Source organism: Solanum pennellii, chromosome 6 (assembly GCF_001406875.1).
Source record: "Solanum pennellii chromosome 6, SPENNV200".
NCBI lineage: Eukaryota > Viridiplantae > Streptophyta > Magnoliopsida > Solanales > Solanaceae > Solanum > Solanum pennellii.
The window spans coordinates 9,339,994-9,365,634 of NC_028642.1; the positions used below are offsets into that span (position 1 = coordinate 9,339,994).

General features: G+C 39.0%; 2 protein-coding genes across 2 annotated transcripts; both read right to left on the minus strand.

Annotated features, from left to right (window-relative positions):
• Nucleotides 1-1,326: 1,326 nt before the first annotated feature.
• Nucleotides 1,327-1,851, minus strand: LOC107022096. Its single transcript, XM_015222805.1, has 2 exons — nucleotides 1,772-1,851; nucleotides 1,327-1,642 (listed from the first exon to the last, which is right to left on the minus strand). The coding sequence occupies exons 1-2, from the start codon at nucleotides 1,849-1,851 to the stop codon at nucleotides 1,327-1,329; spliced, it is 396 nt and encodes a 131-aa protein (XP_015078291.1).
• A 179-nt stretch (nucleotides 1,852-2,030) lies between these two features.
• Nucleotides 2,031-2,695, minus strand: LOC107022098. Its single transcript, XM_015222806.1, has 2 exons — nucleotides 2,672-2,695; nucleotides 2,031-2,483 (listed from the first exon to the last, which is right to left on the minus strand). Exons 1-2 carry the CDS (start codon nucleotides 2,693-2,695, stop codon nucleotides 2,031-2,033), a joined length of 477 nt encoding a protein of 158 aa, XP_015078292.1.
• Nucleotides 2,696-25,641: the final 22,946 nt, after the last annotated feature.

Genomic DNA, 25,641 nt, shown 5'->3' on the forward strand with positions numbered 1-25,641 from the left:
AGAGCTTTCTCCTCCCTTGACTTCTCCAAATTTATCTATCGAAGGAATTTGCTGATATCAAAGCAAAGCTATAAACCTGCGTCTACAGAAAAACTTTTAGTTTTAAAACAAACTGATCTGTGTCGATTTCTTAAGTTGCCTTCTCCTTGTCATGCTATCTCCGCTTGATTTCCCTGTCTCCCGACTCTTGATAGATTAGACAAAATATTTTATGCCAAAACAAATGAAACATGAAAGGGAAAATTGAAGAGAAATAATTTTTCGAGAAATAGTATGTGAAAAATGTCACTGCCAAGTCATGTCATATCAGACTTAACAAACTTCTTTGCGTCTGATGCTTGGAGGTTTATCTGGTTATTCGCAGGGAAGTTTTTAGAGTCACTCCAGATTTGTAGATAAATCCATGCTAAAATTTCGAGGCCGTCCTCAAAATTTCTGTCCCAGTTACTGTCTTACTTATCTTTACACACAAACTGAGTAGATCGTGGAATTTTTGTGATTTTCTCAAAAAATCTGTTCGAGTTGCAAATCTCGAAATATCTTCAGTCTTGACTTGCTGAGTTAGAATCTTTTTCTCGACAATTTTTGAGTCCCTCTCAAAAATTCTTTCCTAGTATCTATAGTAAAGAGGAATAGAAATGTTATGGGAGATATGACCGAACCCTTGTGGCGCCTACGTATCCCGTTGAGGCAGTTATCAGGTCAAACGTAGTTCCCCTCAAGTTTAACAACAAATTAAAAAAAAATTAGAAAGAATCTGACCGAGGACGAGATAGGTTGCCTACGTATCTCATTCTTGAGAATTTAGGTTGAACGTAGTTAAAATACAAAGAAATATCTAAAAAGGGATAAGTGGGGTGACCGAGGCCAACATAGGCTGCCTACGTATCTCATTCTTGAGAATTCATTTCACACGTAGTTCATTACAGGAGCGATAAGAATTTAAGCAAAACAAATACAAGAAAACAAATGATTATAAGTAAATAACAGAAATGCAAACCGAAGCTTCACATGTAGTATCTCTTGACAGCACCTGAGTATCGATTTTGGCCACGCGGTGTCATCCATCTCCGACAGGACCAAATCACCTCTGGATAATACTTTGCAAACCATATAAGAACCTTGCCAATTCGGCATGAATTTTCCTTTATACTCATCTTGATGAGGAAAAATGCGCTTAAGTACTAACTGTCCAATTTCAAAAATTCTTGCTCTGACTATTTTGTAGAAAGATCGAATCATTCTCTGTAGATATAGTTGACCATGACAAACGACAACCATTCTCTTCTCGTCGATCAAGGTTAAGTTATCAATTCACTTTCTAATTCATTCAGCATTAATCAACTCAACTTCTTGGATAATTCTCAAGGACGGTATTTCAACTTCGGCGAGTATGACTGCTTTTGATCCATATACTAACCGGTACGGAGTAGCTCCATTTGACGTTCTGACAGTCATTCGATAACCCAATAAAGCATATGGAAACATCTCGTGCCAACCTCTGTGGTTGTCAATCATTTTCCTCAAAATCTTCTTGATATTCTTATTTGCGGCTTCTACAGCTCCATTCATCTGAGGATGATAAGCGGTTGAGTTTTGATGAGTAATATTAAATTGTTCACATATCTCTCTCATCAAGTGACTGTTGAGATTTACACCATTATCAGTAATGATGGATTCTGGTACTCTGAACCTGCATATCAGATTGTTGTGAACAAAATCAGCTACAACTTTCTTGGTTACCGATTTGAAAGAAGATGCTTCCACTCACTTGGTGAAGTAGTCAATGGCAACCAAAATGAATTTGTGTCCATTAGAAGCGGTTGGCTCTATTGGAACTATGACATCCATGCCCCAAGCTACAAATGGCTAGGGTGAACTCATAACATTAAGTTCAAGAGGCAGAACTCGTATCAAATCACCGTGCACTTTACATTTGTGGCATTTTTGCACAAAATTGCAACAATCATTCTCTATAGTCATACAGAAATACCCGGCTTGAAGGATCTTTCTTGCCAAAGTGAGCCCATTCATATGTGTATCTGTTCAATAAGTTTGGCAGCTTCAACAGCATCGACACATCTGAGAAGACCCAAATCTGGAGTCCTCCTATAAAGGATTTCTCCACTTAAAAAGAAATTGAAACCCATACGACGTATCGAATTCTTCTGATTGGACGTAGCATCTTCGGGATAAGTTCCAGACTCCAAATACTTCTTTATATCAAAATACCAAGGCAAACCGTCTGGTTCTGCTTCAACATGGGAAAAATGGACTGGGTGTTCTTTCAACTCTATATCCAGATAATCAATATAATCTGTATCCGGATGTTTAATCATCGAAGCGATGGTAGCGAGAGCATCGGCCAATTCATTCTGTATTCTGGGAGTATGTCTTAACTTGATCGTACGAAATCTTCTGCACAACATCTGCACATACTGTACGTAAGGTATAATCTTTAGGTTCTTCACAGCCCATTCTACCTAAACTTGATGAATCAAAAGGTCTGAATCTCCAATAACCAATAACTCGTAGACATTCATATCGATGGCCATTTCCAAACCACGAAAACAAGCTTCGTATTAGGCTATGTTGTTCGTGCAATTAAATCGGAGCTTAGCCGCCATGGGATAGTGCTGACCAGATTCTGACACTAAGACTACTCCAATACCTTTGCCTTGAGGCCAAATGGCATCATCCTATAATGATATACACCCTAAGGTGTAATAAAATCTGTCTTTTCTGCATCTTCCTCGTCCATCTAAATCTGATGATGACCTACGTAACAATCCACAAATGACTACATTTCATGCTTAGCACAGTTATCAATCAGAATATGAATATTTGGCAATGGAAAATTATCCTTAGGGCTGGATTTGATGAGATCTATGTAGTCGACACAAATCATGATTTTCCCGTCTTTCTTGGCAACCGGAACAACATTGCCTAACCAAGTTGGGTATTGTGTCACTTCCACCAATCGAGATTCTATTTGCTTGGTGATCTCTTCTTTGATCTTTAAACTTAGTTCAGACTTGAACTTCTGAGCCTTTAGCTTCACCAGATCAAACCCCGGGTTAATCGGTAGTTTATGAGATACAACATCAGTAATCAGCCCTTGCATGTTGCCGACTTCCCAGACCAACACATTAATATATTTAGCAAGCAAATGAATTAGGACTTTTCTTTGAGTTTCATTTAGCTGGATACTGATATTAACCTCTTTATCGCATTCTGGGTCTCCCAGATTTACCATTTCCGTTTCCTCAAGATTTGGCTTATGCTAGTTTTCAAACTGCCGAAATTCCATGGTGACATACTCTGGTTCCTCACTTTCTACTTCGTAATCATCAACCTCGTCATCACCTTCCTCATTTTGTTCATCCAGCTCGTGACGTGACATGACATATGCAGGTTTAAAACTTACATTACTGAAACCATAAACAAACAATGTTAGAAAATCAAAGTATAACAAATGATAAATAAATAAATTTAAAAACATAGAGGCTTTCATTCAAATTTTAAAACAATGCAATGTTTGGCCATGGAATAGGTCCATGTTGCCTTCTTTGAACATCACGATGGAGATTCAAAAATTCAGATAGGTAAGAAAATTGCAAAATAGTGGGTCTCGGGCCTCTTCCGGACTACCACCGATTTTAGTATGCATGACACGATGCCCTTCTACCGAGGAGTTTGGGGACCAGGATGGGCGTAGAGGTCCAGTTCTGCAGCATCTCGCCCGGCTCAGCATCGCGGATACGAACTAGCTCGACATCTTCCTCAATAACAGCATCGATTTCCTCGAAGAGGTCAAAGATTCCTTCCCCGAGGTCTTCATTCTCGGCATACTCCCAGACTAGGAAGGATTGATACAGATGTGCGATTGGTTTAGCCAATGCTTGATTATTTTCTTCTTGGTCTTTATGTCATCATCTGTGGGGATGTACCCCAAACCATATCTAGCTCCCTTGATGAAGACCGGAATAGGCTCAATAATTCCTTGGGAATTTCTTCCTAATCTGAAACCTGGTTCAAAATCATTCTACAGCATCACAGTGGCTATCATCTTGTACACGGCAGGCATGGGAGTCTGTAGGGCCAAGTCTTCACCGGTGGCATTTACCAGCTCCACCGTGTAGAAATTTGTACCTCACGATATCTCATCAATGATCGGCGTCTATCTGCCCGAGTGACTCCCTTTACCATGAATAACCAGCTCTTCATTCTTCGAAACGAGCTGCATCATTTGATGTAGAGTAGAAGGGACAGCTCTAGCCATATGGATGAAAGGCCTTCCTAGAAAAAGGTTATAGCTGGTATTGATATCCAATACTTGAAATTGTGCACTGAATTCTGCTAGGCCCATTTGGATGATCAGATTCACCGCTCCCAATGTATCTTTCTGAACCCCATCAAAGGCTCTTACATTTACTTGGTTTTGGTCAAGCTTCCCAAGGTCAAACCTTAGCTGCCTCAACGTCGACAACGAGCAGATATTCAGACCAGATCCATCATCTACTAAGACGCGGTTGACAACCTTTTTGCGGCATACCACCGTGATGTGCAATGCCTTGTTTTGTGACCTCCCTTCAAAAGGTAGCTCATCGTCATAAAAGCTAATTTGGTGCCCTCGAATAACCAGGTGAATCATAGCGGCCACGTTATCGCTGCTTCTGCCCACGGGTACATATGTATCATCGAGAGACTTCATCATAGCCTTCCTATGCGATTGAGAACTCATCAGCAGGGTCCTACGAAGATCTGGGCTGGAGTCTTCTCCAAATGCTTGACAATAGAATAATCTTTTGGTTGCATTCTCCTCCAGAATTCCTCTGCCTCACCTTTGCTTATTCGCCTTTTAGCCGAATCCTTCTTTTGACCTCCGAGAGCAAGCTCGTCAGGAGTGTACATCTTTCAGATCTGGTTATGCCTTGAGCAGCAGTAGTTTCAATAAGGAACTTAGGCTTGATGAGAGTTTTTTATGGCACCAAAGCAACAGCCTTCGCGGGTGTCAAAATAACGAACTCTTTCTTCTCTTTGATACTCAAAGAAGCTACAGTCTTTTCCAAATCATCGTGAACGATTGGAGTAATCATTTTTGTTCCACACCAGTCATAATCTTTATCGATCATATTGACATTGCTGCCCCCATGATTCGGCAAGGGTTGGTGTTAACATTTGGTGCCGCTGGTTGGAGAGAGACTACCTCTTGGTCAATCAATTCCTGAGTTTTATGCTTGAGGTTGATACAATCCTCAGTATCATGGCCAACACTGTTGGAATGATAAGAACATCACTAATCGGGTTTGTAAAATTTTGAATTGACATCCACGGGTATGGGCCCCACGGGGTGGATATATCCGGTCGCAGCTAGTCTCTCGTACCACTTTGTTCGGATTTCAGCGAGCGCAGTGAAGTTCCTTGAATTCTTCTTCTCAAATCTGGGTCGGGGAGGGTTATAACTGCCTTGTTGAGGAGGAGGCACCTGTTGATAACTTCTGGTGTTTGGACGGGGAGCTTGGCTTCTGGGATATCGATTTGTTTGGTAGTTTGGAAATGGAGCTTGGTAATTCGAAGGGGAATTTTCGTATAGTGGAGCTTGGACTTGATAAATACGGTGGGGTGCTTGGTAGCTTGACTGCACGTTAGCACAGTTAGGAGCAACACCCTGGTAAGGATATTGAATTTGGTGGGGTGGAGGATGATTTGGGTAAATGGGAGATGGATTTTGGTAATTCGGGGATGGACTTTGGCATAGTGGAGCTTGGACGTCTGGATGAGTGGCGATAGCATTCTGATAAATTGGAGGATTATTGGGATGACTAGCTTGCATGTGGCATGCTTGGTAAGACTTTTGAGAAGGTCGAGAGCGACCTTGGGAATATGACGAGCTTCTGGGGGTTTTCCTTCCCCCATATGAAACAGCAGTGATTTTCTCTCTTTTCATTTTCAGCAACCCTAAAGATCCAGGCGATGCTTCTACATGGATATCTTTCCTGATTTTAAACCTTCCTCGATAGTCTCACTACTATTAACTATCTCGGCAAACTTTGCTCCAACGAGCAACATAATTCTCTCATAATATTAAGGCTCTTTCACGCGCACGAATACTTCAACGATTTCTTTCTCAGACATGGGTGGTCTTACCCTTGCCGCTTCTTTTCTCCACCTATAGGCGAACTCCCTATATCTCTCGGTTGATTTTTGCTTCATCTTCTCCAAAGAGTATCGGTCTGGAACAATTTCTAAGTTTTAATCAAATCGATCGACAAAATCTTTGGCCAATGCATTCCAGCTGGGCCATTTCCTGGTTTCATGCAAGGTGAACCATTCAAGAGCTTCTCCGCACAGTCTTCAGCTGAAGAGCCGCATCAATAAAGCTTCATCCCTTCCAACTCCCACGAGCTGGTAATAGTAGGCTCTCAAATGAGCCATAGGGTTTCCCAGTCCTCCGAAGGTGTAAAACTTTGGGATCTTGAACCCTTCTGGAAGGTCAAAATTTGGATAAATACACAAGTCTTCATAACTAAGCCCGGCGATATCAGGGATGCATTGCAGCTCCTTCATGGCCTTCTTGATCTCTTATTTTATGTTGACCTTTACCTCTTCCATTGCCCTCCATTCTTTTTCCTGTTCCTCATAATGGTCCAGCTCAGAACCGTGCACATCGTGCTCGGCAGGGACGGGGATCTGGAAAGTGGCTCTTTTTAGTAAGGGTGGAGCTACAGAGGGACTCTGAGCATTTTGGGCGGTTTGATAATTTTGTGGGTACATCGGAGGATTTGTATTCTAATTTAAGTAGTGGTAGGGTGTTTGGGGATTGAAAGTATTTTGGTTTTGATTTTTTGGTGGCGTAGCAGTTTGATGGTGGGTATTTTGAGGATGGAGTTGCATTTGAGGGTGGTTGTTTTGAGGAGGAGGTGGAGTTTGGTAGGATGCAGAAGCATATTGGGGATTTTGGGTAGTCAGATCTATAACTGACGGATTTTGACATGTGTAGATGGCTGGTTCTGGGCTTGATCTATATTTGAAGAAGAGAAACAGATTGGAGGTCTCCCATCAGCAGCGTTAGTTGCAAAACCCGACGGAGGCAGATCCTGTCTCCTTTGCATTTCCACCCTCATTTCTGCAATCTTCTTTCATCAGCTGCAGAATCAACTCATTCTGGTCAGCTACGGTGGGTTAAGCCACCACAACATCAGTAAGGCTTACTTCTTCGTTATTATCCCCCATAACAGTCCTTTCTTTGTCTGAGCTTTGTCTAGAGAAGGAATCTACAGGACCTTTTTATCTGGTGAAATAGGGATGATCTGCCAGCTTTCGATCGACACAGATCAGTTTCAAAGTACCTGAGAAGGAAAACAACTCAAAGGCAGATTTGTTAGTGCAGATTTAGAGTACAAAATGCATAATATCACACAGAGAGCAGATAAACACACAAGTTGCTTTGTTTGAGGATATTTTCAACTCATGAGTGAAGACGGAAACACATTTTTTAACAAGCAGGAGTTTGCTTGTTTTAGTTTTGATGATGTCTCATAAAGGCTAACTCACGTTGAGCTATGGTCTTCTTGCAGCTGTTCTTCGACGTCTGTTGATCTGGTCTTCATATCATCTCGTAACATGAAGAGGAGAATGAATTCTTTTAAAGATAAGGGCCGAGCGTGGAGAGGCTGCCTACGTTCTCGCAAGGAGAATTCAGGCCCAACGTAGTTCGAGTACAATATAATAAAATTTCATTCATTTGTTCATTACAATTAAAAGGAAATTGAAAGGCAACAATAGAACTTTTAAAAGATAAAATGATGACGACACGTTAGTCATTTTCCTTCTTGTTGCAGCATTATTCTCTTCCTTTCGGATGGCCTAGGAATGGAGGTTTATAGACGATTTCTTCTTCGTCGTCTTCCCCAGTCGCTTCAGGGTGAGCGTTATCAGGACAACTATTAGCTCCTTGCTCGTAGACGGGATATTTCTCGCCCATTTTTTGAAGATTACTCAGTGCGGCCATCCTTTCTCTCATGGAGATGAATTCTTCCATTTCCACTGTCAGCTCCTCATCAAGTGATATGCTTTTAGCTAACTGAGCAGCGGTCTCCGATTCTATCCTCGCCTCTCTTGCTTTTCTTTCTTGCACTTTCAACCGAAAAATGTCCAACTTCTCTCGCAAGTCCTTTGTTTCCATCTCAACATCGTTATTTCTGTTCATCTATGATGCCAGATCGTCATCCAGCGTCACGATTTCATATTCCTAAATTGTGGTGTCCATGTCGACTCTAGGCCCTTCCTTCTTGGCTTCTTGAATTTCCCGAGTGATCTGTTCGATCTTTCTCTGTAGTTCTTCTCCAGTGAGTTCCATCTATATGTTCTTACCCTTGGCCATAGCACTGATTTTTGCCTTTCCTGAGATGGTAGAATAGTGTTTTAGGGTTTGGAGATGGGATCTGTATTTTGAATGAGAAACTTAAGACTCAAAAAGTTTTGGTCGGACGTTCGTAATAGTGAATTTTGTATATTCTTTTGGAAATTTATAGATAGGAGTGGGTTTACGATATCCTCATTCATAGCAACATAACACATAAGCATTTAAACACACATATATTGCGTCCTAACACATACAGAGGAACCCTTTTGTGCAAACGGTACGCCTAGCGTATTTGAATGATGTACGTGTGAATTTGAAAAAAATAAACAATTCCCCCCAAAATATGTTTCAATAGTGAATAAAAATGTTCACAAAGTGGAAAATAAAGGATAAAAATTAAAGACAAACCCACGCAGGGGCCATTTGAAAGTTCGATAAAATCAGGCCCACACAGGGGCTAAAATAGATATAAAAACTCGTGCAGGGGCGAAGTCCACTATGCCGTGCCTGATGGTCCTGATCCGTCGCCGTCCCCCTGAGTCTTGTATTGTTGAAACATATACCTTAGCATCAGCAAGAATCCTTCAGCCAGGCGTCCTTTGTCTTCCAAGCTTTTGTATCGCATCCTCTCGATTTTCTCTTCGACCTAGAAATCGAAATCACATAACCAAACCTCAGTCTTTCCTCCTCTTGAGTCACCCTCTCAAGAGTATCTTGGTTCTCGACAAACCTAGCGTTACACCTATTGGGCCTCTTTCTTTACCTCTTGTAGCTCAGCCACTACTTTGGCTTCTCTGTCCGTTACGCTACAAAAGCTACGCGGGGTTTGATAGGAGACGTTTTGTATGTCCTTCTTCATCCATTGTTTGTAACCCTTGTCATATCAAGCATCGAATCAGTCAGGGCGATGGTGTCTTTATCCATACGCTTGGAACTTTTCCATTCTCTGAACATTTAAGACGCGTCGTGCACTCTATCATTCCAATATTATATACAGAATCGCCAGAGTTCTTCTTTGTGTACAATTTGTCTCCTCCCGAACTGTCCCAAGACTCGAAAGGGTGCGTAAGGGAGAATTCCCCGAATATATGGGAGAAGAAGCACAATCTGTCTACGGCTCTCCACAACGACTTCTTTGGAGATAAAACGGTCAAGAATCCACTGGAGATCCTCTTCTCTCAATTTGGAGAAAATTTGAGCCCCTCTCCCCCTTGTTCTTCGATTGTCCATATTCGCCCAGTACAACATGTCATTCAAATATTTAAGGGTGTTCTTGTTGTAAAGAGTATGCAGCTCCCGAGTCCCAGCACCCTTTGCTAAATGGATGAGGATCCGCCACTAAAGGAGCAAGTTGCATCATTGGAAGTATCAATGCCACTCTTTGCATTCTCCAAGGCTCGATACATATCGGACAAGATGACATGGGATTCTTTAAACCAGTAGGCAAAGTCTTTTCCCAACCCGAACAAGTCCGCAATATCTTCTACGGAAGGATTCATGGGGATGAAGATGTCTTCTTACTTTCTTGCCTTTCTTTATATACCAGTCCCTACTGTGTCTATGCAGTTTCTGATCTCCTCTAAAGTCGGTGTGATTTCGACGGTTTGGAATAGAAACACCATTCTTTGGCTATCCCAATACCCCGTAAGGACCTCAACCAGTTTCGGCAAACCGTTCATGTTGATAAATTCTGTTAATGCACCCACATATTTGTTGAGGGTTCTTCTATGATCACCGTCCAGATTATTATACCACATCACGAGTTGAGGTGCTGCTTATACGACTATGTCGAACTTTGGAAAATGGTCCATATCTAGAAAATAGAAGCTAGTTAGTTTTCCTCACCCCCAAATTCGTTTTCACACGTACATCATTCAAATGTCACATAAAATGATGTGTCGTGATGTCGAAGACCTTAGACACGGTTTTGGCAATTTTCTACTAAATGGACTTAATACACCTAGGGTATCAAACCGTCTTAGGCTAATGCTAAATTTTTGGTTTTTGTTTGGCTCTAGCTTAAGCTTACTAGAATAATTTTGAAATTGACGGTTAGCTGAGTCAAACAAAGTTTGGGGTGAAGTTACCAAACAACGTCGGATGACCATTCCAACTATTTGTTTAATACTTCCAAATGAAACTCTTGTGTATTTTCTTAAGAAAGCCGTGGAAAGACACGTAATTTTTGTTTGCCTAATGCAAACTAGTTGCTGTTTGGCGGAAATATGCCATGAAAATGCAACAATTAAATAACAAGGTAAAGTAAAAAATTAAGCAATTATTCCAAATAGCCAAATAAGGTTAGTTTTAAGGTTAGAATCCTTCAATATCCCCAGCAGAGTCGCCATTTCTGTTTTATACAAAAGGGAAAAAATATTATATTTGAAAGTTTTAGACTTTATAGAGTAGCCACTTAATTTTTGAGAAATATTAAGAAAACCTTCCGTTTCCAAAAGAATTAAACAGATAAAAATAATTTGAAAACATTAACGGGGGGCTCGGGGATTCATATTAACGTCTTAGGAAGGTTTGAAAGCATCTAAGACATCCGCTAACTTATGGCTATCCAACAACTAATTTATTTGGCTAAAAACTTAACTTTGAGATAAAATATTGTTTAGAGTTGTTTGAAACAACGTAATTAATTTTAAAATTGGTTTGTGAATTTATTCACTCTTTTTGAACCGGTTCGAAATTAATTTTAAGTCGATAAAACGTTTACGGCGTTTGAGGGGATATGGATTCCTTAACCTTACAACTAACGGCAAATAAAAGAAAATAAAAAAACAAAAATAAGAGAGAGAGAGAGAGAGAGAGAGTGGGGTCCAAATCCGAGTTATCTATTCGCCTGGACCGGTATTAGGACCCATTTTTGTTTGGGCTTTTGACCCATATCACCTGTACCTGTCCTAACTAATAAAATAATAATACAACATAATAAGGTCTTAGGCCCAAAAGTAATAAAATAAAATTATGAAAAGAAAATGGGCCTTTTAGCCCAATTCTTCTTTCAGTCTTCAGCCCATTTCGAATTTCAATTCTAAGACCTGTCCATTTGTTTTTATAGGCTACTTGACTCGAGACGGATACTTGGGCTTTCATGGATCCCTATAAATACGGTATGGGGAGTCCACTTGGACCCATATGAATTTCACATGCAAGACAAACAAAATAAAGCACATTAGCATGGAATGTATTTCTATGGAATAAAATTAACGAAATTATAATGACCAATACATTGAAGCATCAAATTCTAACAACTTTTCAAAAAGGGAAATTATGTCGTGAGTGATTTCTCGCGAAGAAGTTTATTACTAAGAATATGAACAAGGCATTGCATGCACTTATGGTATATAAATTGAACAGGTCTCATCTCTTTGGACTATATAAATTTTCAACCTCATGTATACTCTCCAATTGACATACGTCAGATACCTAAAATAAGAATATATGGACTGCATAAAAAACCTTACACAATTATCCTTGGAACTAAAGAAATGGCAGTTCGCGTAATGACAAATTAAACACCAACGAGATGATATCCCAAATAATTCCATGAATCAGCCTTTAACGAAAGCAAAAATGGGAGGGTAAAGCAACAAAATAACATAACAAATAATAAATACAAAACTTCTCTCAACTCACCGGCAATACTCGATTTTTAAAAATATTAAGCAATACAAATTCAATGCTTGAACTAAAGATTAGCTTAGGTAGTAAAATCACAAACTAAAATATCATAGAAAGGAAAGGGAATGAAATAGAGTCAAGTCCGATCTCACGAGTGATATTGGACGCACATTAACTTCCTTTTTAGCATATTTTTCAGTAAAGAAAAATAATCTCAAAGGAACAAAACAAGTCGGACTCATGTTAGTTAACAAACAGGCAGCTCGGAATAATCAATCTATCTAGCTATTTATTCGCTCTTTCAAGATAGTACTCATGAACAATCCGCAAAATAATATTAAGAAGGTAGCACATGGATGACATGCTCCAAACAGAGGACTCCAATTCAATATTAGTATTGTACAACAAAATCTAAGTGATGCAAGGAACACAAGCAGACTCAAATAACTACCTGAACTCTATATACAAGAGGAGTTTTAACCAGCCTGTTTAATAAAAATGCTATTGCGATTTTAGGGAGACGGAAAATTGCCATCAAAATAACGGAAGGGTAGACTCTAATAAAATAAAGCATTTTAGCAGTGATATTAAATACGACCTTCAAATTTTAGATCAAAAGAAAATAGGAAGTGAACTTTCAAACTAAATCAAAGATAATCATAAATTGCTTATAAATCTGAAAAGCAACAAAATATGAAGAATTCAAAAAACCAAACAAAGGTATCAGGCAAGCCTAATTGGTATTTAAGAGTAAATAGATAGAATAAATGACGCGTGGATAAAAAACAATTTAACACAACATAGAGGATAAAACTTAGCAACATCAATCTATCCTAAACCTTTGAACAAGATGTGACAAAATAACTTAATAAATAACCATAAATTCCCATAAATGAAGATATAAGCCCATGAATATTCACATTTAAACCCATATCGTAACGAAACAAAGGAACCCAACAAGATATGGATTCTGATACACTACTCGGAACTTAGATGACAAATAAGCACAAAATGTATTACCTTTTCTCGGGCAGGTGAACAAAGACTAGACGATCTAGAAAAACGATCTTTCTCCAAAACACTGAATTGAATTATCAAATGAATAAAGAAATACCTAGGAGGTGACATGAAACCAACACTATTACTGTTGCTCTCCACTCTCAAAATATAATTGATCTATCTCTGAAGTATTTTGCTTGAGCTCCTTATATCAATGAAGACTCTAACTACAGAAAATCTTCCCTAGATTTTTAAAAAGAAAACCAACTAAAAAAAACCAGGAAAAAGAAAGCCCCGTTTTTCAGTGAATTAATAGAACATTATATAGGATGGGGATTAGGGTTTACGAAATTGGCAGGGGGAAGGGTAGAATTGTATTAGAACCTCGGCACAAATTTTGAAAGTCAAACCTTATCCCCTCAAATTCAAAGGATATTCTGAATCGATTCTTAGTTCCCAACGGATTGGAAGGAGCTGGACGTCTGGGATCGATCCGTCATCCTTGAAGCTTGATGTGGCATCCATCCACGCGAGCCAAGGATGAGATCCAGCTGCATGAAACGTACGAGCGAGGTTGATGTGAAGAAAGAGACAAAACAGTGCAGGTTACTGGGTTGCCCGCTTAGTGCTCACGCGCTTGGTACGCGTTGGGTGTCCGCTTTGGAGATGCTAGAGGAAGGCGACAAGGTATGGGGTCGCATTTGGTTTGGTAGAGGGTAACAGAAACACGCATAGAGTTGATGTTATAAGCTTCTGAGTTCTTAGTTAAGTGGAAAACAAATGTGGTTCGGGTCGAGCGGATTTGGAGTTGGTCTGGCTGGAAGCTAAAATGGGAATTATTTGGAATTTTGGGGGAAAAGGGATTGAGCCTGGGGGAAATTGGGAATTAAATTTAGAAAAATTAGGCCTAAATATAAATAAGATTAAGTAATATTTAACTAATTTATGTGTTTCTCAGTTTAACAAGATTAAATAGTTAATTTAAGTATAATTAAGTACTTAAAACATAACATACTAATTTAGACAAAATTAATTTAATTAAGTGTTGTGTAAAACTAAAATCTTTTGAAACGATTTTTGAATATTTTGTGAAATAAATTAATTATATAAAACATATGGAATATACATTATTTAAAATTATAAAAATCGAACTAAAGCAACCCTAAGATGACTTGAAAACCTTTAAATTTTAGAAAGTCGACCATTTCACTTGTTTGAAATTTAAGAAACTCGTTAATTAATTAACCTCGGGGAGGGTCAAAAATGGGTGTCAACATTTACCATATATTTGTCATGAACCTTTTACAGTGTCTACTCCAGTGGGTGAGTCGATTGTTGTAAAAAGAGTGGATAAAAATTGTCCTATAATGTTGCCTAATAGAGCTTCTTATGTTGAACTAGTAAAATTCGATATGCTCGATTTTGTTGTTATATTGGGTTGGATTGGTTGTATGATTGCTTTTCTTGAATTGATTGTAGGACAAGGGTGGTGAAGTTTAACTTTTCAAATGAACCCGTTGTAGAGTGGAAGGGGGGAAACTCTATTCCTAGAGGTCGTATCATATCTTGTCTAAAAGCATGCAAAATAATCTCAATGGGGTGTATATATCACATATTCAAATTCCAATATTTAGACTCCAAAATTCCTCCCATTGAGTCGGTCCCCGTAGTGAGTGAATTTCTGGGGTTTTCCCTAATGACCTTCCTGGTATTCCCCCCAAATGGTAAATTGATTTTGCTATCGATTTGCTACCGGAAACGAATCCCATTTCAATTCCTCCATATCGGATGGCTCTGGCCATATTGAAAGATTTGAAGGATCAACTAAAAGATTTACTAGACAAATGACTCATAAGACCTACTATTTCTCCATGGGGTGCTCCGGTTTTGTTTGTGAAGAAGAAGGATAGATCCTTAAGAATGTGCATAGACTATCGCCAACTCAACAAAGTCACCATTAAGAATAAGTAACCTCTACCTCGGATTGACGACTTGTTTGATCAACTCCAAGGGGAGAGCTACTTTTAAACAAATTGACTTGAGATCGGGGTATCACCAGTTTAGGGTGAGAGGAGAGTATGTACCAAAGACAACCTTTTGAACTAGATATGGGAACTATGAGTAGTTAGTAATGTCTTTCGGTCTCACTAATGCTCTGGCTGTGTTTATAGACCTAATGAATAGAGTGTTTCAAAATTACATAGATTCATTTGTCATTGTCTTCATTGACGACATGTTGGTATATTTGAAGAATGAGGGAGATCATACGGGTCATTTGAGGGTGATGTTGCAAACCCTTAAAGAACATCAACTGTTGGTCAAATATAGCAAGTGTGAGTTTTGGTTAAGGTCGGTGACATTTCTTCATCATATTATCTGTAGTGAAGGAGTTGAGGTTGATCCAAGAACGGAGGCGGTGAAAAATTGGCCTAGACCTTTGACTCCAACAGATATTAGGAGTTTTTGGGGTTTAGCAGGTTATTATCGGAGGTTCATGGATGGTTTTGCGTCCGTTTCATCTCCCTAGTCTACTTTGACCCAAAAGGGTAAGAAATTTGAGTGGTCAGAGCATGTGATAAAAGCTTCCAGTTGTCTAATCATAGGCTTACGTCTGCTTCCTTGTTGACCTTACTGGAGGGCACAAATGGGTTTGTTGTGTCTTGTGATGCATCCCATGTGGGTTTAGGGTGTGTGATTATTCAACATAGGAAGGTGATAACCTATGCTTCTAGGCAACTTAAGGACAATGAGAGTAATTATCCCACTCATGATTTTGAGTTAGCTGCCGGGTGTTTGCCTTGAAAATATGGAGGCATTACTTGTACGGTGTACATGTTGACATCTTTACCGACCATAAGAGTATCCAATATGTGTTTACCCAAAAGAAGTTAAATCTCCGACAAAGAAGGTGGTTAGAATTGTTGAAAGATTATGACATGAGTGTCCTCTATCACCCCAACAAGGCTAATGTGGTTGTGGATGCCCTAAGTGTTATGACTATGGGTAGTGTATCCCACATTGATAAAGCCAAGAAAGACCTAGTGAAGGATGTATAAAGGTTGATTAGGTTGGGGGTGAGATTAGAAGATTCCTCGGATGGTGGTTTCATGGTCCATGATAACTCCGAGTCATCATTGGTAGTTGAGGTGAAGTCCAAGCAACACCTTGACAAATCATTGATGGAGTTTAAGGAAACGGTCCTTGGCAAGCTTAATGAGTCATTTTCCTTATGGAGGAATGGTATTTTAAGGTTCGAAGGGAGATTATGTGTTCCCAAGGTAGATGGGTTGAGGGACTGGATCCTAGAAGAAGCCCATGGGTCCCACTACTCAATTCATCCGGGTTCGAAAGAAATGTACCATGACCTTAGGGAAATTTATTGGTGGGAAGGTATGAAGAAAGACATAGGCAAGTTTTTTGGTAAGTGTCCAAATTGCCAACAAGTAAAAGCCGAACTTCAAAAGCCTGGTGGCTTACTACAAGAGATCCAAATTCTTACTTGTAAGTGGGAAGACATCAATATGGACATTGTAGTGGGTTTACCCGGACTCTACAGTCATATGATTCCATATGGGTAGTTATGGATATGTTGACTATGTCCGCTCGATTTATTCCCGTAAAGTCTACTTAATCAGTGGAAGATATGTTAGGATCTTCATAGATGAGATTGTGTGTTGCCATGGTATTCCATTATCCATCATATTAAATCGTGGTTCACAATTCATATCTAGGGTTTAGAGGTCGTTCCTAAAAGAGTTAGGTACTAAGGTGAAGTTGAGTACCGCTTTTTCATCCCCAAACGGAGGGTCAAGCGGAACACACTATTCAAACCCTCAAGGATATGAGGGCTTGCACTGTTGATTTAAAGGGAACTGGGATAAACAGTTTCCTTTGGTGGAGTTTGCCTACAATAATAGTTTTCATTCATCCATTTTCATGGCTCCCTGTGAAGCCTTGTATGGTAGGAGGTGTAGGTTTCCTATTGGATGGTTTGAAGTGGGTGAGGCTTCTCTTCTAGGTCCCGATTTGTTTATAAGACTTTTGTAAAAGGTTCATATCATAAGAAACCGGTTGCGAACGGCCTATAGTCGGAAAAAGTCTTATGCCGATCATAGGAGAGGGGATTTGGAGTTTGAAGAAGGTGATAAGGTGTATTTGAAAATTTCACCAATGAAAGGGGTGGTTAGATTTCGCAAGAAAGGGAAGTTGAGTCCTCTTCATGTGGGTACCTATGAAATCTTGCAAAGGGTTGGTAAGGTTGCCTATGAATTGACACTACCTAGTGAATTGGCTTTGGTTCATCCGGTTTTCCATGTTTGGATGTTGAAAAAGTGTATTGGTGATCCCGAGTAAATTCTTTCTGTTGAGAATCTTGGTGTCAAGTATAACCTCTCTTATGAGGAAGTTCTGGTTCTAATTTTTGTTAGGCAAGTCAATAAGTTAAAGAATAAATAGGTGGTTTCCGTAAAGGTGTTATGGAAGAATCACCTAGTTGAAGGTGCAACATAGAAGGCCGAGGCCGACGTGAAGCCCGTTACCCTCATCTTTTTGATAAATAAGGTTAGTCATTCTTTAATAATAAAAATATGAGTAGGAATTGAACTTTCATGATTTTTGGTGAAATCTTGCCAAAATGTGCATTACAGTGAAGTTGCAGTGAATTTTGCTGCCTAAAACCTCAATTTTTACCTTTTTGGTTTATTTGAGTTATGTTGTGCATTTTGACATGGTGAGTCTCAGTAAAAAGTTGTGTGACCTATTGATAAGTTTGACTTTTGCTAATTGACTCATGTAATGTATGTTGAGCTCATGTGTGTTGTGAGAAGGAAATACCTCATGATGAAGTGTTTGAGCCTTATGTGTGGTAGTTGGAGTTTTAGAATTGCCTTGTTGAAATGATATGATTTATGTTGATTTGATATTGTTGATTGTTTGGGCTTCTAGTATTGAGTCTATTCCTTCCTTCAAAAGAGTTTTAGTGTCAATCGGGGACGAATGTTCCTACCGAGAGGGGGGGATAATGCAAGATTTTGAAAATCCAAGACGAGTCTTAGAGCCTAAAACAGGTGTCATAGGGTATAAGAACTATATTAATACCTATTTCAATGAATATAGGTCATTTAGGGTGTTTAAGAACATAAACACTCAAGAACGTCCATGACATTCGGAAACTAGTTTTAAGTGGTACTAGTGTGCCTTAGTATATTTGACTAGCTTTTAGGAATCGAAAATACATGAAATTAGGTGGAAGGGTGTAAAGCAATTATTAAATATGATTCGTGGCCAAATCGTCCGGGTACGAGTCCGCAAGTATCAACCAAGGGCCCTTGAGGTGAACCCTAGCACACAGGAGGCAACACTGCCTAGGAAGTGTGGAACCACAAAAAAACATCAACGACTCGTGTGTGGATCGACGGGGCATCGATTCCCACCGTCTTCCCACACTTATACATATTTATGGATCCCTCACCTACACAAGTCTCTGACCACATCGATATATGTGCAGGACGGGAGGGTGGGGGGGCAATCGTCGACTCACAGACGGCCCATCGACGGGGTTCCGTCTGTGAGGGTTAAGTTTTCCTGCATGTTTTTAATGTTGTTTCATTTAATTAATTAAGGGTTTAATGAGTTATTAGGGATTAAAGTAACATTAATTAAATAATTTAACCCCCCCCCCCATATAAAGACCTCAACCCTCATTAATCTAAACACAACTCACCAAAATAAACCCTCTTCCTTCTCTCTTCTTTCTCTCTCTATTTGAAGACACCATTGAATACTAGCTAGGGAAGGAATTACGGGGCTGTAAAAGTACCAATTCACCATCAAATCTTCATCAAATGTTAAGGTATGGGATCTAATTCACCTTTGAGACTTCTTTCCTCAAAGGGATCCTTTAAAGTATTTCAAAAAGTTAAGTTTTCATGTGGGTTTCATCCAATTATGAAATTGATGTTGTGAACTGAGTTGTTTATGGTTTCTTTAGGATATAATGTATATATTAACATGTATTTTTACTTAATTATGATTAATTGTGATGGTTTATCTCAAATTGGTGAACATCATCCTAAACTCTTAACCCTAGGTTTGATCTTGTATGTGAATTAGGTTGAGATTGATTCAATTGACTTGATTATTAGTTAAGTCACTATGGGATGATGTCGTTATAATAATCATTAACAAATTGGAGTAAATTGTAGTATTTCATGCTAGTCTGGAAATAATGATCTAGGTGAGAAGGTGAATTGACCTAGGCATCTTATTTTAAGCTATGATCTAGTATTGAATTGTGCTATTTTTTTATTCTAGTCTTGTTATCATGTTGAATATTGAATTATGATGTTGAACATATAAATTAGATTGAATTGAGGTTTTATGGTAAGGCCTAAAATGATGAACTATGAGGAAGACTTGGTAAGTCTTAGAATCTCTATCTTTACTTCCAATTGTGATTATTGTGCTTAAGTCATGATGTTATATTGGAGTATGCCTTGTATTAGGATTAATATGATTGTATGATTATGAATTGAAATTTCTTGACTATGTTGTGGGTTTGATTAAGGTGTATGTGATATAAGGATGGTGACGACCATCAATGCGCCTTATTATGTTATGAAATGCTAATGTGTTAACATCACTTATATGAATTGTGATGGAAGGACTTATACTCATACAATTCTTATTGATCTATTGATGATGATGATTATACAAGGGGTGGACTATATGACCTAAACTAAGCTATGATTGATAATTAAAGGCTTAAAGACATTTCAAAAACGGACTCTTGCTTAGCACCGAATGAACTAGATTGAGGAGTGTCCCTTCCAACATAGGGAAGGTAGGAGCATTAAAGTACTCTTGAGATTGGAGACTACAATGCATGGAGCATAATAGGGTTCCAACTATATCTCCTTGTTCTTGAACTATGTTGCCCCCATAGGAATACTATCTAGTAGATCCACGTAATTTATATGTTTTACGATTTGGTACTACCTTGGCAAGTAGACCGCCTTCTTTCAGTGTAGGGTTTTATGGCACCGGATTCCACACTAGCTCATGTGGTCTATGTCGGTTAGGGAAATATTTTCCCAAAAGGTAAGATGAATTAAAGAATTGAACTCTAACTACTATAACCTAAGGGGTCTAGCTTAGTCTAGGTAGGGTTATGGGACTCTACCTAAAAATTGCACTAGTTAGCCTTGAGGGGAGTCTTAGGAGGATGTTCTTATATATGTTTATGTTATGATGATATATGGTATGTACATGATGAACTTGTTTATTGGTTATATTATATGTTGATTAGTTCACTTATGATTAGGTGATGAATTATATTATTAAAGTAAGATGATATATATGTTGAAAAGTTAAATTATGTGGAGTTGGACATTCGTTATGGTTTCTTGTGGATGTTACTTGATTGGGTAAGGTTATGCGGCTTTGCTTGATCATTGCACTTGTTGACTTGATAAGGATCCATCAGTAGATGTCTCGCATAGTATGATATGATTAACTCTTATTCATGCTTGAGATGTTATTCCTTGATGATAGGGTTTTAGTATGTCACACCCCGAGCTACCTTCGAGACGCGGACACGGAACATAGGACCACAAGTGATCCCAATCTAACCCTGCTGGCATGATCATGAGCATACTAAAGATAAAAAACTGATGCGGAAGCTAAATCATAATTAAATCTGAAAAAATAGGGATTACCCATATTCTATAACTGAGATATTTGAAAACTGATGAGTTTAATACAAAGAAATATTAACTTAATACTAAGCTGAAACTAACTATGTATAGCCTCTAAACTGGACTAGAAATATTGGGACAAGCCCCAGCTAAATCTAGCAAAAACTGAAACTAAATGACTAAAAACTTAAATGAAGCTCATTATTGTTGTCCTCGGAGAATGAGGACTCACCACTGAATCTGCTGAACTGGAGATCGGAAATTGATCTATTCGTAATCTGGATGCTGAGAACCCGAACCTACATCACGAGAAGATGTAGCGCACGTATGCGTCAGTACTTAAAAGGTATTGAGCATGTAGGATAAAGTAAAGATGAAATAAAACATAACTGAACAAGCATAAGCATGTATAATAATCTGACATGATAAACTTAATACTGAGTTAACTAGATGCAATGACCAATTTATAACATGCTGAAACTGAATACTGAATATACTGCTAATTGGTCAATGCAGAGAGTCAGACTAAATCGTGGGAGCTACTAATAACCAATAATAAAACCAGATGAGCTAAATATGGAGTCATATGTATACGCCCCATCGAGAGGACCCAATATACCCTGCCAATGGTATAAAGGCATGCTGGCGTCTTACATCTGCATAAGATTTATGATGACTTTGGGATGTATTAAGTCTATCTCTAGTGAGTTGCACTTTCTCCATAGCATAAAGGACTGAAACTGTCCCTATCAAAGTTGTTTCACCTACTTCAAACAAAACAACAGGAGATTACATCTACGCCCATATAAAGCCTCATAAGGGGCCATCTGAATGGTCGAATGGTAGATATTATTGTAGGCAAACTCAATAAGAGGAAGGTGATCATCCAACAACCTTTGAAATTGATCACACAAGCTCTCAACATATCCTTTATGGTCTGAATGGTATGATCTGTCTGCCCATCCATCGGTGGATGAAATGATGTACTAAGGTTAACTTGAGTACCAAGACCTTTCTGAAATGACTTCCAGAATTGCGAGTTAAACTGAGGACCTCTATCTGCGATGATAGACAAAGAACCCCATGTAACCTCACAATCTCATTAATGTAAAGCCTTGCATAGTTTTCTGACGAATGTGTAGTGTTGACCGCCAAGAAGCGAGAAGACTTATTCATCCTATCAACTATCACCCAAATGGAGTCATGCTGTCTCCGAGTACACGATAATCCTGTGATGAAGTCCATATTGATCACATCCCACTTCCAAGTAGGAATATCAATCTCTTGAGTCATACTTGCTGGCAAGTGGGGAACTTACTCACAAAGTCTGCTATATCCATCTTCATGTCATTCCACCAATAGACTTCCAACAGATCGCGGTACATCTTAGTGTCACCTGGATGAATAGAATACCGAGATTTATAGGCTTCTGCAAGAATATGTTGTCTCAACTCGCCCACATCAGGAACACACAATCTACCCTAGTAGCAAAGTACACCATCTCCCCCTTGGGAGAAAACATCCACTCTATGATTATGGACTGCACCCTTAAGTTCAAGCAAGATTGGGTCACTGTCTTGCTTTTCCTTAACATCCACTACCAAAGACGATTCTTCCCCATTCTGAACTGTTACACCACTGTCTGATATGCTCATAAGGCGAACTCCCAAGCGAGCAAGCCTGTGAACATCCTTCAATAGCTCCTTCCTTTCTTCCTCAACATGGGCTACACTACCCATAGATAATCTACTAAGAGCATCTGCTACTACATTCGCCTTACCAGGATGGTAATGCACACTCACATCATAATCCTTAAAGAACTCAAGCCATCTCCTCAGGCGAAGATTCAACTCCTTCTGGATGAACACATACTAAAGGCTCTTATGGTCAGTGAACACATTTATGTGAACAGCATACAAGTAGTGTCTGAAGATCTTGAGTGCAAACACCACTGCTGCAAGCTCGATGTCATGAGTTAGATAGTTATTCTCATGAACCTTAAGTTGTCTAGAGACACAAGCTATAACCTTACCTTGCTGCATCAACACACAACCTAGGCCAACTATGGATGCATCACAATAGATCACATAACCATCTGAACCCTCTGGTAGAGTCAAGACATGAGCTGTAGTCAATCTAGTTTTCAATTGTGCGAAGCTTTTCTCACAATCATCTGCCCATTGGAATTTGACAAACTTCTGAGTCAACCTAGTCAATGGTGAGGCTATGGCTGAAAATCCTTCCACAAACCTTTTATAATAACCCGCTAGTCCTAAGAAACTTTTGATATCTGTAGCAGAAGTAGGTTTGGGCCACTGTTTCACTGCTTCTATCTTCTGCGAATCCACTCGGATCCCTTCGCTAGATACAATTTGACCATGAAAAGAAACGGATTGCAACCAAAACTCACATTTACTAAATTTAGCGAATAACAGGCGATCATTGAGAGTCTGCAGAACGACTCTCAAATGACTTGCATGTTCTTCCTCACTCCTAAAGTAAATGAGTATATTATCAACAAAGATGAAAACGAACAAGTCCAAGTACTGTTTGAAAACTTTGTTCATCAAATCCATGAAAGATGCAGGAGCATTAGTTAGTCCAAACGACATAACTACGATTTCATAATGACCATACCGAGTTCTGAAGGTTATTTTCGAAATGTCACTATCTCTGACTCTAAGCTGATGATAACCCGATCTGAGGTCTATCTTTGAAAAATGTCTAGCACCCTGAAGTTGGTCAAACAAGTCATCAATCCTGGGGATGGGATACTCATTCTTTATTTTGACCTCGTTCAACTATCTATAGTTAATGTACCTTCCGAGAGAACCATCTTTTTTCCTTACGAACAACACTAGTGCACCATATGGTGAAAAACTACGTATGATGAAGCCCTTATCTAGAAGGTCTTTCAACTGCTCTTTCAATTCCTTAAGCTTTGATGGATCCATTCTGTAAGGAGGAATAGAAATAGGGTAGGTATCTGGAAGGAGATCAATTCCAAAGTCGATTTCCCTTACGGGAGGGACTCGGAAAGATCTTCTAGAAACACTTCTAGACATTCACAAACTACTGGAACTGACTCAGGAGTTGGGGTTTCAAGGCTAGAATACATAACCAAAGCTAGATGATAGAGATAACCCTTAGATATCATCTTTCTAGCCTTAAGGTAAGAAATAAATCGACCCATAGGCACTAAGATACTACCCTTCCATTCTAAGATTGGTTCATCTGGAAACTAAATACGAACAATCCTAGATCTACAATCGACTGAGGAATAACATGAATGTAACCAATCCATTCCTAGAATGACATCAATGTCTACCATTTCTAACTCTACTAGATCTGCTAAGGTAACTTTCTGAGATCCTGTGATAGGGAACTTTCTGTATACCTGTCTAGCTATAACTGGGTCGCGACTAGAGTAGAGACTCATAAAGGTTCTGAGAGAGTTTCTGGACTAATACTGATTTAGACTATTATACTGAGTTATAAAAGACAAAGTCATCTCTTTTGTCTTTCCACTTAGTGAATTCAACGATATGTGAGTCACACCTTAAGATGGTAGGATGCCAATTTCACCTATCACTACTAGTTACATGCATCACACGAAATATTTTCTTTACCTCCTCAATTAACTTCATGGGTCCTTACCAACTTTTGACCTTAAAAACTTAGGCGGATTCATCCTAAAAAAATCACAAACTTTGGCTGCCACTAATCGATCATTTCTATTAGTAGGAACTCAACCCTGCTGATTGTTCTAGTTGGTCACACTCTGAGCCAAAAGCTGAATTGGCGTTCTAAAACTCTGCATTTGAACTTCCTTATCTGGTACTAGAGGAATTGCGTAAGCATTGCGTGCGATACAATTCCATGCCTAAGCTCTATGAGAAGGCATGATGTTGAGCGCACAACATCAAGTTAGAATGGAATTTGATCATACCTTACGTATGATAAGAGTAGCAAAAAAGTGAAGATTTTCCTAAAACACTTCATAGCCTCCCTCTCATTAGATGTGGTGCACTTCACAGCCATGAAAAGGACTCTACTTAGTGCGGCTTTTTCAGACATCCTAGGACTCTTGAACCTAGATCTCTGATACCACGTTTTGTCACGCCCCGAGCTACCTCCAAGACAACGACACGGAACCTAGGACAACAAGTGATCCCAAGCTAACCCTGTTGGCATGATCATGAGCATACTAAAGATAATAAACTGATGCGGGAGCTAAATCATAATTAAATGTTAAAAGATGGGGAATACCCATATTCTATAACTGAGATATTTGAAAAATCGATGAGTCAATACAAAGAAATATTAGCTCACTACTAAGATGAAACTAACTATGTCTGAAAATAGACTCTAAAAGTGGACTAGAAATACTGGGACAAGCCCCAGCTAAATCTAGCGAAAAGTGAAACTAAATGAATAAAGACTGAAATGAAACTCATGCTTTTGTCCTTGGAGAGTGAGGACTCACCACTGAATCTGCTGAACTGGAGATCGGAAATCGATCTATGCGTGATCTGGATGCTGAGAACCTAACCTACATCACGAGAAGATGTAGCGCATGTATGTGTCAGTACTTGAAAGGTATTGAGCATGTAGGATAGAGTAAAGCTGAAATAAAACATAACTGAACAAGCATAAATGTAAGTATAATAATCTGATATGATAAACTGAAATCTTAGCTAACTAGATGCAATGACAAATTTATAACATGATAAAACTTAATACTGAATGTACTGATAATGGTCAATGCAGAGTCTGACTGAACTGTGGAAGCTACTAATAACCGATAATAAAACCACATGAGCTAAATGTGGAGTCCAATGTATACGCCCCATTGAGAGGACCCAATATACCATGCCAAAGGTATAAAGGCATGTTGGCGTGATCACTAAACTGATTACCCACAGAGGGGACTTACAACCTACTTGGTTA